Source organism: Cherax quadricarinatus, chromosome 54 (assembly GCF_038502225.1).
Source record: "Cherax quadricarinatus isolate ZL_2023a chromosome 54, ASM3850222v1, whole genome shotgun sequence".
Classification (NCBI taxonomy): Eukaryota; Metazoa; Arthropoda; class Malacostraca; order Decapoda; family Parastacidae; genus Cherax; species Cherax quadricarinatus.
In genome coordinates, this window is record NC_091345.1 from 12,800,054 (window position 1) to 12,814,077 (window position 14,024).

A 14,024-nucleotide genomic window follows, 5' to 3' on the forward strand; every position below is an offset into this window, starting at 1 on the left:
TAGGTGTGGGTTCCAAACTGGTGCCACATACTCCAATATGGGCCTAACGTACACGGTGTACAGGGTCCTGAACGATTCCTTATTAAGGTGTCGGAATGCTGTTCTGAGGTTTGCTAGGCGCCCATATGCTGCAGCAGTTATTTGATTGATGTGCGCTTCAGATGTGCCTGGTGTTATACTCACCCCAAGATCTTTTTCCTTGAGTGAGGTTTGTAGTCTCTGGCCCCCTAGACTGTACTCCGTCTGCGGTCTTCTTTGCCCTTCCCCAATCTTCATGACTTTGTGCTTGGTGGGATTGAACTCCAGGAGCCAATTGCTGGACCAGGTCTGCAGCCTGTCCAGATCCCTTTGTAGTTCTGCCTGGTCTTCGATCGAGTGAATTCTTCTCATCAACTTCACGTCATCTGCAAACAGGGACACCTCAGAGTCTATTCCTTCCGTCATGTCGTTCACAAATACCAGAAACAGCACTGGTCCTAGGACTCACCCCTGTGGAACCCCGCTGGTCACAGGTGCCCACTCTGACACCTCGCCACGTACCATGACTCGCTGCTGTCTTCCTGACAAGTATTCCCTGATCCATTGTAGTGCTTTCCCTGTTATCCCTGCTTGGTCCTCCAGTTTTTGCACCAATCTCTTGTGTGGAACTGTGTCAAACGCCTTCATGCAGTCCAAGAATATGCAATCCACCCACCCCTCTCTCTCTTGTCTTACTGCTGTCACCATGTCATAGAACTCCAGTAGGTTTGTGACACAGGATTTCCCGTCCCTGAAACCATGTTGGCGTGTGTGTGTGTGTGTGTGCGTGTGTGCGTGTGTGTGTGTGTGTGTGTGTGTGTGTGTGTGTGTGTGTGTGTGTGCGTGTGTGTGTGTGTGTGTGTGTGTGTGTGTGTGTGAGTGTGTGTGTGTGTGTGTGTGTGTGTGTGTGTGTGTGTGTGTGTGTGTGTGTGTGTGTGTGTGTGTGTGTGTGTGTGTGTGTGTGTGCGTGCGTGAGGAGGTGGGAAAGTGTCTCTCAGTCACCTCAGGGTTCAGACATGTGGTAAATACTCAAAAGTGATACCTCATATCACTCGGGACAAACTTTCCGCAAGTCTCCCCCACGAGTCACTTCTGGGATGTCTAAGTACGGCAGGGTTCCTCCAGCCGTGATTACAAACAATATTTACAGCATTAAAGTACACAGTACTGCATCACACAGCAAGTCGTAAAGTAAAAGGACACAAGTGCAACTAATGTGACATTTATTGTGGCAACGTTTCGCTCTCCAGGAGCTTTATCAAGCCATTACAAACAATACATGGACACAGAGGGTATATAAAGGCTCAGAGTGAGGTGAATACTAGTGAGGTACCATTTCGATGTTCACTAGTGGTAGTAGTAGTAGTAGTAGTAGTAGTAGTGGTAGTGACAAAAGTAATACAATATGGTAGAGCAATTAATTCGTACATGAGTAAAAGGATATAAAAGCTACTACTTGGGTAACATAAAAATAGGTTGGACAAATATAAACTGGAATGAAACAAGCTGCCTCATTCCAGTTTATATTTGTCCAACCTATTTTTATGTTACCCAAGTAATAGCTTTTATATCCTTTTACTCATGTACGAATTAATTGCTCTACCATATTGTATTACTTTTGTCACTACCACTACTACTACTACTACTACTACTACCACTAGTGAACATCGAAATGGTACCTCACTAGTATTCACCTCACTCTGAGCCTTTATATACCCTCTGTGTCCATGTATTGTTTGTAATGGCTTGATAAAGCTCCTGGAGAGCAAAACGTTGCCACAATAAATGTCACATTAGTTGCACTTGTGTCCTTTTACTTTACATATTGTCGGTAATTCTACCAACTTTATTACACAGCAAGTCCTTGCATTAATAATAAGTGGCCAGTAATCACAAGGCGTTGTCAGATCACTCACAGTGATAAGGAAATGTGTGAACTTTTCAACACTTACTTCCTCTCAGTTTTTACTCGGGAAGATACTAGTGAAATTCCAGAAATAATAAATTATGTAGAACAGGACGATAATAAACTATGCACGATTAGGGTAACTAGTGACATGGTCCTCAGACAAATAGAGAAATTAAAACCTAATAAATCCCCAGGCCCTGATGAACTATTTGCAAGGGTTTTAAAGGAATGTAAAAAGGAACTTAGCATACCTTTGGCTAATCTTTTCAATGTATCACTACAAATTGGCATAGTACCAGACAAGTGGAAAATGGTAAATGTAATACCTATTTACAAGGCAGGTGACAGGTCCTTGGCTACGAGCTATAGACCAATAAGCCTTACCGCCATAGTGGGAAAATTTATGGAATCAATAATTGCCGAAGCAATTCGTAGACATCTTGAAAGGCATAAATTGATTAATGAATCTCAGCACGGTTTTGCAAAGGGGCGTTCATGTCTTACGAATTTACTAACTTTTTTCAGTAAGGTGTTTGAGGAGGTAGATCATGGTATTGAATATGATATTGTGTATATGGACTTCAGTAAGGCTTTCGATAGAGTTCCACATCAGAGGCTATTGAGGAAACTTAAGGTACACGGAATAGGAGGAGAAATTTTTTTCCTGGGTAGAAGCATGGTTGACAACTAGGTAGGAGAGAGTTTGCATAAATGGGGAAAAATCAGAATGAGGGCACGTCACAAGTGGTATTCCTCAGGGGTCAGTGTTGGGCCTCTTTTTGTTCACAATTTACGTGAACGACACAGATGAGGAAATAAATAGTGACATAAGCAAATTTGCTGATGACACCAAAATAGGCCGTCCAATTCATTCTAATGAAGACGTGAGAGCCCTCAAGGATGATTTGAATAGACTGATGCAGTGGTCGGAGAAGTGGCAGACGCAGCTTAATATAGGCAAATGTTGGACAGGAAAATAACCATGCCACATATAAACTAAATAATGTACATATTAACATTACTGATTCCGAAAAGGATTTAGGAGTTATGGTTAACAGTAATCTGAAACCAAGACAACAGTGCATTAGTGTTCGCAATAAAGCTAACAAAATCCTTGGCTTCATAACAAGAAGTATAAATAATAGGAATCCTCAGGTTGTTCTTCAACTCTATATATCCTTGGTTAGGCCTCATTTAGATTATGCTGCACAGTTCTGATCACCGTATTACAGAATGGAAATAAATGCACTGGAAAACGTACATAGGAGGATGACAAAGTTGATTCCATGTATCAGAAATCTTCCCTATGAGGATAGACTGAGGGGCCCTGAATCTGCACTCTCTAGAAAGGCATAGAATTAAGAGGGATATGATAGAGATGTATAAATGGAAAACAAAAATAAATATAGGGGATGTAAATAGCGTGCTAAAAATATCTAGCCAAGATAAGACTCACAGCAATGGTTTTAAGTTGGAAAAATTCAGATTCAGGAAGGATATAGGAAAGCACTGATTTGGTAATATATTGTGGATGAGTGGAACAAACTACGAAGTACCGTCATAGAAGCTAAGACGTTGTGTAGTTTTAAAAATAGGTTAGATAAATACAGAAGTGGGTGTGGGTGGGTGTGAGTTGGACCTGACTAGCTTGTGCTACTGAGTCAGATGCCGTGCTCCTTCCTTAGGTGAATGTGACTTGACCTGACAAGGTTAGGGCATTGGCTTAAGCCGATAGGAGAATTGGACCTGCCTCGTATGGGCCAGTAGACGTGCTGCAGTGTTCCTTCTTTCTTATGTTCTTATGTACCCGGAAAGCAGTGAACCAGTGCGTGCGGCAGTGTGAGGCGACACAACTGGAACGCAAGTCCAGGGGTTCCCCGGGGTACGGGTAACGAAGCCTAGGGACTACTGGAGTCTACCTGGAGGGTGTTCCAGGGGGTCAGCGACCTATGCGGCCCGGTCCATGACCAGGCCTCGCGGTGGAGCACGGCCTGATCAAACAGGCTCTTACTGTCGGCCGCACGCAGTCACACGTACGAACCGCAGCCCGGCTTCTCAGGTACTGACTTTAGGTGAGAAAAACAATTCGCAGATTTTCCCAAATCCATTTATGGACTTCTAATCGGAGTGAAAGTGAAAGTTAGTAGGTCCAGAGAGAGAGAGAGACGCGTAGGTGGACCTATCAACTTCTTCAACCAGAACAACAACCCAGTTTTCAATATGAAAACTTGTGTGTATATATATATATATATATATATATATATATATATATATATATATATATATTACATTTTCTTTGGCGCATGTCACACACCCGTATAGGCATGCCTCCCGGTCAGCTAACCAGGCGTTAAGGGTATAATTAGTAGGGGTCCTCTTGTTATGCTAGCACTTGGTACTTGGTTCAACCAGCCAATCACAAGGAAGCCCACCACAGTTGTGAAGCGATACGGGACATTTGTGAATCAACATTAACATACTTATCTCCAAGTCTGGTCGGATACGGTGCAGGCCACTAGACTACACCTATGTTCGTAATAATATTTAAGGAACTCAAGGTAATAATGAAATAAGAAGTGAAAACGTTTAATGTTGAGCCTCACGAGGCCTGCACGATAATTATTGGGAGTTGCGTGTTGATAGGTCACGATCCTCGTCTCAAACAGGTCTCCACATCACACACACTCACACACTCAGCTCATCAATACTGAGAGAAGAAGTCAAGAATGTACTGATATACGTATTTGTCAGCGTCGATACCCCTGTAAGAAGAGGGAGTGAAAGTTAGTATTTGGTGGAAGGTGAATTAAGAAGAGGGGGAACTGAAGGAGGGTAAAGAAGAGGGAATGAAGGAGAGTGAAGAAGAGGGAAGAGACGAAGGAAAATAGAGAGGAGAGAAAGAAAGAGAATGAGGAAGAGGAGAAGACAAGGCAGAACAAAGAATATGGAAAGGAGACTGAGGGAGAGAGGAAAGACGGAAAGGCAAGAAGCGAGGGGAAAAAAAACGACTGGGGAAGACAGGGGTTGAAAGAGAGTGGATGAGGATGAAGGGTAAAAACGACGGAGATTATTATTATAATCACGGGGGAGCGCTAAACCCGTAGGAGTATACAGCGCATGTGGGGGGGTATGGAAGGTATTCAGATTCGATTCAGGGAACCGGAGCCCAGATCAAATTCCCTAGATCAAGAGCCCCTCACCAGCATCAAGGAACCTCCCTTGAGGGGAAAAACGACGGAAAGAGTCCTCTGGAGGGTGACTGAGCTGGAAAAAAGAATGCAAAGAAGATGAAAAGGGTACACAGAAAGAAGGAGAAGGAGGAGGGAAAGGGAGAAGCGTCCAGACTTCAATACAAGAAAGTACATAAGTTATGGTTTACTCGTAAGGATAACACAATGTCAACATCATCATAGCACAGCAACATCAAGCTAGAATCTTATATAATATCATCTTATTTTATCATTATTGTATATATACGCAGGGCAAGAGTCTCACCAGCCGAAGTCGAGATGGTTAAATTCCGTTTTGTTGACTTGGAAGTTGAGAGCCAAATTGGGCAGCTCAGCAGCCAGCCGGGCCACGTCCTGGAACGACATGTTAGTTATACATCCTGGAACAAGGTAAGTGTTAAAGCGAGGACCTGGAATAGTCCAGTAAGCAAACAGAAGTCAGAAGAATTTCCAGAAAAGATAGATAAACTTGGTAGATCAGTATCCTGGAACGAAGTGTTGTTAGTTACGCATCCTGACACAAGATCAGTGTTAAAGCGAGGACCTGGAACAGTCCAATAACCGAAGAGATGTTAGAAGTATTTCCACAAAAGACTGATTTGGTATATAAGTGTCCTGGAACGATATGTCCTGGAACAGTCATGTAACGTTTTTCAACTATGTGATCGTTATAGTTCTGAAATGATATACTTATTAAAGTCCTGGAAAAATATTCTTGCTAGAGATGAATTTTGGAAGTCATGGAACGATATATTTCCTAGTGCAACGAAACAGGTGTTAATGCAGCAACGTGGAACAACACGAGTGTTAGTGCATGATCTTGCAACGACACAAAGTTAGAGCATGGTCTTACAACGACACACGTGTTAGAGCATGGTCTTACAACGACACAGGTGTTAGACTAGGGTCTCGCAGAACTGTGAAGTAAGGTAGATAAATTCACAAACAGACAGCAAGCTTGCTTGACATTAACAGAAGAGACGAAAAGAACCAAACAGACAGGGTTGGGCCAGTCAAGTAGCCACACAGATAGACGTACAGACAGAAGTACAGACAGACGTGCAGACAGACAGATATACCACCAAGTTTTCAATCAGCTAATCAAGCACTGGCACAGATATAAGCACAGGCATTACCGTGGGGTCAGCGAGCCAGTCTGTATTTCCCCAGAAGAGGCCGACGGGGGCGCTGACGTGGGAGAGGTCGTACAAGGGCGGAGTCTCCTGACCGTAGTGGATCAGATTGTTTATTGGTCCATAGTCGTATTTCTGGAACACCCCTGGAAGGAAACGCTCACCTTGACAGGTAGTAGTAGTAGTAGTAGTAGCAGTACTGGTAGCAGCAATAGTAGCAATAGTAGCAGCAGTAGTAGTAGTAGTAATAGCAGCAGCAGCAGTAGTAGTAGTAGTAGTAGTAATAGTACCAGTAGTAGTAGTAGAAAGTAGTAGTAGTAGTAATAACATTAGTCGTTTCATTCAACGTCGTCTCGTTATAACGTTGAACGGTTTAAGAAACATTTAAAACTAAATACCATACAAATAACAGGTGAGTCTGTAAGTGCCGACACAGAAGCCGCAGCTGCTTACCCAGTTGTAATATTATGTCAGTTTCCTTCCTTATGGCTGTTTGTATTCGGTTTTTATGATACGTAGCGTGTTTCTTAAATGATTCTGAAAAAAAACATGTGATACCTTAAATAATAAAAATGTCAGCAATAGAGTAAATATGCGACTTTATAGCTCCCCAGAGCGACATACTCCACTGTCATGGCGTCTGCAGCACTACTGTGCTCCTTCTCAGCTCTCCCTTGCGGTAGCAACTTAACTCTTGTTTATAGGGTAAAACTGGCTTCGTTATACGTCATTTCGCTTAAAGTCGTAGTTTCCGAGACTCAATTGACGACGTTAAGTGAGGATTTCCTGTAGTAGTAGTAGCAACTGGTGACTGGTACTTGATATCAAGTGCTCCACACATCCTAGTGATTGGTACTAGTACCTAGTATTAGGAAGGGTGTTTATCCAAGGAACAGGAACTGATTTCCCCTGTTATGATGGCTCAAACGAGACTACCTCTAAAGCTCCCAGGCGTGGTATGGCCTCTTCGGGCTTAACGCTTCCCTTTCATAATAAGTAATAATAATAATAATAATAATAATAATAATAATAATAATAATAATAATAATAATAATAATAACAATAATAATAAATAATAATATTGCATTTAGACATCGATAAATAACTTACGAATTTATATGCAAAAAATGCACAATTATCATTTCGAAATTCACAGGAAGCGTTAAACTCGTATGGTCTATTATTATTATTATTATTATTATTATTATTATTATTATTATTATTATTATTATTATTATTATTATTATTATTATTATTATTATTATGGGTTATATAACGTCTGGAGAATGGGAGGTACTCATGTCTGATCCTGGAAAAAATGAGAGAGTTCGAAACGTTTCGCCGCTACATTTCGCCTTAAATAGCGACAAGCTGACGAGTCAGACACATGTCCAACACTACAAATCTTTACTGACATATGTTGCGCATGTCTTTAAACTCTCGAAAAATTCTATTGTACGGGCGAAACGTTGCCTGACAGCGTTTCACAGACAGCAGACAGTCATCTACAAGTCGTCGATATTCCCCTCACAGAATATATATACCGAGAGGTGGTGCATGGCTCTCAGCGTATATATACTGAGAATTTAATCCCTATTTTTGAGAGCAAAACATTCTTGTCTGGTGGTGAAAAGGATTTACGTGTAGCCTTAATGACCCTAGTGTAATCGATAGACTTTTAAATCCCCTCCATTAACCCAACCGGTATTCCCACTTTGTCTACAGTTATTTGTCTTACCTGCCAGGATGAGCTGGGCGTAGTGGTTGACGGTGTGTACGGAGGTACCGGCAGGCATGTGAGAGAGGATCAGCGGTAGGTACTCCTACAGGAAGATGTAACCAAATTAATCATAAGACAAGTTAATTTTTCTTTTGCGAGGTGGGCGGGGATGATTATAAGCATCACCGACTGGTTATCAGATGACGAATTCTCCCCCCCCTCAAGGGATTTTTTTTTCCCATTTTTTTAAGAGAATTGCCTGTCTTTTCCCTCTCTCTCTCTCTCTCTCTCTCTCTCTCTCTCTCTCTCTCTCTCTCTCTCTCTCTCTCTCTCTCTCTCTCTTTCCCCGTTAGGTTAGTAAAACTCTGGATTTATAAGTAAAGTAACTTCAAAGTTGCGACACATACATACAATCAAGACATAAATATATTTTTTTAATTTATTTACCGAGACCTGAGTTCAAAGACGGCTACAAGTATGGCCTTTCTAGAAGAGTAAAAGTCATTGGCTAGAATATTGCACATTGGCTTGAACAAGGGATAAATAAATAACTATTTGGAGAGACAAATTAGACGACGTTTCGGTCCCTCGTGGACCATTATAACGATCCAGGATAGACAGAAACGTCGTCTAAAGTTTCCTCTCCAAAATATGGGTTATTACCCACAAGATAGTTGAACACTAGTGGTTAACGCACTGTCCTCTGAGTTTTAAGACTCACTCGCCACGGGTTCAAGTCCTGATTTGCAGATTATTTACCAACAAGTCTTGCTGGTCTGCTGTGTTAGCACAGTAGGAACCACAAATTAATAGTCTATCCCTTTATCGTAGTCCCGAGTCCCTAACATCAAGCTGAGGCAGCTCACTGCATCTACCACAGGTACGTCATCTGAATACGAACGACAAAAAGAGGACAGTGAAATTGCGTCAGACAGCAAGTGAAAGCTTGAAATGCATTACTTTCCCCAGGCCTGGGAAACTTGAGGGGATGGAGGTTAGAGTACAGTGCTAAAGAGGACAATACAGTTGTGGCAGACAGTTAATGGAAGCTTGAAAAGCATTACTTTGCCAAGCCCCGGGAATCTTGAAGGGGATTATTTGGAATTCTGTGCCATAACCTGCCCACCTCAGGGATCTCGTCGGAATCAGGACCGCAGATGAGGAAGAGGAAGTTGTAGCAGATCTCGGCGGTGTTAGCCTCCATATCGCAGAAGTTTTCAGCTATGTAGTCCATCAGGTCAGAGCCGGGAAGAAGCTCTCCCACACCCAGCAATGAAAACACCGTCTATGGAGAATATAAACAGCGTCAACAACCCTCCACTCGGTGTATAAAAGCCTCTGGTAAAAGACACGTAAAAAAAACATTAGACCGTCATCAAGGTCTCAGGATCGAAATGTTTCTTAATGAATATGACCTAGTGTTTCATCACATGTCATTTTAGACCAATTTGTCGGTATCTGTTATCTACCCCCCACGCACAATTCACAACGTCGACGTTTCGGTCCCTCCTGGAAAATTTGCCAGAGTGTGACTTGACATTGGTTCAGGATTGACCGCAACATCGTTATGAGGCTCCTCACCTTAGTGCTGGTACTGTGTGAATTGCGCCAGTCACAGAATTTGCCACTTTGCACTCTTTACCAATACAGTGTTTCCAAACACGGGTCGGTGAAACGTGCTATCAGTGAAGGCTTCCTTGTACTGGGCATCTTCTTACCTCTTGTCGACACTCCTCCAGCAGCGTGTACAGCAGGGATGACCAGAGTTCAGCAAGGCGGGATCTATTTTTTTCACAGTTGATCCCTATTTTGATCATCCCGCGATCTACTCGTTACTTGCAGATCGCGTTGCCATTTCTAGTAGACCGCGATGCCATTTCTGGTAGATCGAGATGCTATTTCTGGTAGATCGAGATGCTATTTCTGGTAGATCGAGATGCTATTTCTGGTAGATCGAGATGCTGTTTCTGGTAGACCGCGATGCCAATTCTGGTAGATCGCGATGGCATTTCTGGTGGATCGCGGGATGATCAGTATAGCGGATCAACGTAGGGGAAAAGTAACAAGTAGATCGCGATCGACGTTTTGCCCGAGCCTGGCCCACAGTGCTCGAAAGGATTTATTGTTATGTTTACGAAATACTATAACGTTAATTTATAACTCCCCGTATAAACCCATGTAAACAAAAATGTCACTTGAAGAGTTACTTTTGTATCCCAAACTTGGGAATAGCGAACGGAGGATCGAGCCTTCAATTTCCTTGTGTTGAATCACCCACACGGGTTTACCTTATGCATAAGGTGTAATGTAGGAAAATAATGAGGAGAAAGAAGCATAATAATGCAAAATAATAATAATAATAATAATTAGAGAAAGAAATAAACATAATCATCATTCTATAATTATCATGTTTTTAAAAATAATCGAAAGTAACAAATTAGAAAGAAGAAAGACAAAGGGTAAAGTGGAAGATGAATATGAGAAAGCAATAAAGAATTAATGGGTTTAATATGAAAGTAATGGGTAATAAATGGGCTTAATCTAGCCTGTTCTTCACTGGATGGGCAATAAGAGTGTTGGCAGTAACTACTGCTACAGAGCAGCGAAGTTAGTGTGGCACTCACGTCCAAGTCGCCGGAGTATGGTGCCAGCTCGATTAGGGGTCCCTGTGCCTGGTCCGTGTAGGCTACCGGTGCCATGGCTGCCATAGCACGCACCTGTGTAGGCGAATTATAATAATAACAATTATTATTATTATTATTATTATTATTGTTGTTGTTGTTGTTGTTGTTTTGTTGTTGTTATTTTTATTATTATTATTGCTTTTATTATTATTACTATTATTATTATTACCATTATAATAATAATAATAATAATAATATTAATAATAATAATAATAATAATTATTATTATTATTATTATTATTATTATTATTATTATTATTATTATTATTATTATTATTGGGAAATACAACAGCCCTTTTGGAACAAGAGCCGATCAGGTTTGATTGTAGTAATGGGCGGAGGTAGATACAATTCCTTGATTGGAGAACCCTTGACTACAAGCAGGCAAGAAGAGGTGGGGCAGAGTGTGAGGTCAGGCTGATAAATTAGGAGGCGAGGCTGATACGGCTGAGGAGAAACTCAAGTGTGTACGTTGGTAAACCTGTTCGGTAAATCATTAAAGGTGTAACTTTTTTTGTATGGATTTAGAAGTTCTAAATTGTTAGCAAACTGTGTAGACACTAACTTGTAAAATTTGCCTTCAACCATTAGCTGTCCTTTTATGGCTGGTATTTTCAAATGCAAGTGTTACTTTCTTTAAAAATAAATGCATATGCACAATAAACTTACACACATGTATACATACGACATGCATGTAGATGCAGACTCATACATATGCACACGCTTACATATTTACTTCTCACGTCGAAGCCCTAGGAACTGTACCTGATCAGCCGGGTTGTGGTTCTTACGTCGGTTTACGTGTGCCTAGCAGTAACATCCTAGTTGATCAGACCCTGATCCACCACGAGGCCTGGTCTCAGACCAAGCCGCGGGGGCGCTGACCCCCGAAACCCTCTCCAGGTATACTCCAAGTATACATACGACCTACCTACACTATTCGTACTGTGAGTATCGAGGAAGAGGCGAGCTGAGCTCACAGCATCCCGGGGGATACCTATGTCGGATCGCTCAAAAACCGAACCCCTCAAGGAAGGTTCCTTGATGCTGGTGAGGGGCTCTTGATCTAGGGAAATGGATCTGTGCTCCAGTTTCCTGAATTAAACCTGAATCCCCTCCACATCCCCCCACAGGCGCTGTATAATCCTTCGGGTTTAGCGCTTCCCCCTTGATTATAATGATAATCAGAAACCGAAACAAGTCAACAACAGAATTCTGATGATTGTTACTTAATTTTTACGTTTTCTAACTTCCAGAGACGCTTAGATGTATTACGCTCTGCCAGACGTAATTTTTAATAGCACAATATTAAAACAAGAAGCGTTAAATGCGTGTGGGTCAGTTGGTGGGTTAGCTGGGAGTGTAGAACCTACTGACTACATGAGGGTCATTAAGACTGCTTATCACCTGTTCAATACCAGCCAGAGATACCTTAATTCTAAAAGAAACAGTGAAATACCATACACAGACGGTTTACATCTGGTAAGCACTGTATGAACCACACACAAGGGTATATACACCGAGAGGTGTATGTCACTCAATGTATACACCCTGAGAGTTTACACGTATCTCAAGAGTGTATACATTGAGGGACATACACCTCTCCATTATATATACCCTTATGGGTGGAATATACAGCTCTTTTTTAGACGTAAACCGGCTGTTTATGTTATTTCGTTGTTGTCGATCAACGATGTCTAACATAAGTTGATCTGTGTTAAGCTAACCTAACCTAACCTAACCTAACTTAACCTAATCTAACCTAACCTAACCTAACCTAACCTAACCTAATCTAACCTAACCTAACCTAATCTAACCTAACCTAAACAAACCTAGAATAGGATACTAAGCAAATAAACATTTGTAGAGGTCTAGCTCACGCTTCTAGAACTCAATGGACTGAAAATCTATTTGAGAAGACGAAAACTGCTGACGGAAGCTGACATCTGCTGTCGCTGCCTGACAACTGTTGTAACTGGCTGATAACTGCTGTCATAGGCTGACAGTTGCTGTAGCTAGCTGACAACTGATGTAACTAGGTGACAACTGTTGTCGCAATCCGACAACTGTTGTCACACGGTGACAACTGTTGTCACACGCTAACAACTGTTGTCACACGCTGACAACTGCTGTCACAATCTGATAACTTCTGTCACAAGCTAATAACTGCTATCACAAGGCCTGGTCATGGACCGGACAGCGAGGACGTTGTGACCCCCCACCCCCGCAACACCCTCCAGGTAGACTTGAATCATTTACAGGCAACGCAATACTACTGCTCACTGAAACACATGCACTCAACACAGTGTTAAATAACATATATAAAACAGGGTGATGTCAGAGACAGTTCTGTCCCAGAAGTTCCATGTTGTCAGGTGGCTGGTTTTTTCTCGTTTCCATATTTTTTTGAGAACCTGTTTTAATGCTAGCATTGGAAACTGGTTTTTCACGAAATCTGGACATCAGAGATCTCGAGTAGACCTTCCCTAATGTTACCACTGTGTCTGTCTGTCTCTCCCTTGCTTTCCTTTCGTTAACTCCTACTCCTAAACAATACACAATAGCTTTTACTACACATAGAAGCAGAAAGCTTCTAATTCCCTTCTAAGTCCGCTTTTAAGTCCTCTTTTAAGTCTACTGTTGTCTGTCTTTCCTATGTGCTCTCTTTCTCTCTCTCTCTCTCTCTCTCTCTCTTTCCCTACCTACCTTCTGGTTGTACTCTGGCCTCTCACTCATCATGGCCCAGAAGACAGTCGTACCCATACTCCAACCAATGTAATATAAATCCTGGGCACCGGTCTGTCCTAGGACGTAGTCTATACTAGCCGGGACGTCATAATATCCCATTTCGTCCCATCTGGTAAGAAAAAAAAATTATATTTCGACATTACATATCAACAGTTTTAGCATATAACAAAATACGTCTGCAAATACGTCAAAAAATTATCTTTGAATAAATCATTTATTTTTATTTATATTTTTTGCAAAATTATATTTAGAAAAGAAAATTCTGCTTCATAAGACTTAACAATATTATTATTTTTGGACGAGTATAGATTTTGTCTGCGTTTATTTGAGGGTGTTTGACGCAGGTACGCATGTGCGCATTATACGTATGTGCATTTTTCAAATGTGCGTATGTATGTGTTCTATACACATGCTGCTACATGTTTTAACGTGTCAGTATACTCGTCTTATACGTGTTTGTACGTGTTTTATACTTGTAGATATGCGTACATTTGTTTTATGCTAATGAGAACTTGTCTCATACATACGTGCACGGCTTACATACATACGTCCTTGTTTTATACATGTACGTACGTGTTTTCA

At 41.5% G+C, this 14,024-nt stretch overlaps 1 protein-coding gene across 1 annotated transcript in view; it reads right to left on the reverse strand.

The window, feature by feature from the left end:
• Window positions 1-4,497: 4,497 nt before the first annotated feature.
• Window positions 4,498-14,024, reverse strand: part of LOC128699082 (lipase 3-like) — a 22,993-nt gene continuing 13,466 nt past the window's right edge. The window contains exons 5-11 of the mRNA XM_070096627.1: window positions 13,401-13,551; window positions 10,635-10,727; window positions 9,137-9,295; window positions 8,029-8,113; window positions 6,294-6,436; window positions 5,423-5,511; window positions 4,498-4,689 (exon numbers count right to left, since the gene is read on the reverse strand). Of these exons, the coding sequence (XP_069952728.1) occupies window positions 4,629-4,689; window positions 5,423-5,511; window positions 6,294-6,436; window positions 8,029-8,113; window positions 9,137-9,295; window positions 10,635-10,727; window positions 13,401-13,551 (781 nt within the window). The 3' untranslated portion in view covers window positions 4,498-4,628. The remainder of the gene's footprint in view (window positions 4,690-5,422; window positions 5,512-6,293; window positions 6,437-8,028; window positions 8,114-9,136; window positions 9,296-10,634; window positions 10,728-13,400; window positions 13,552-14,024) is intronic.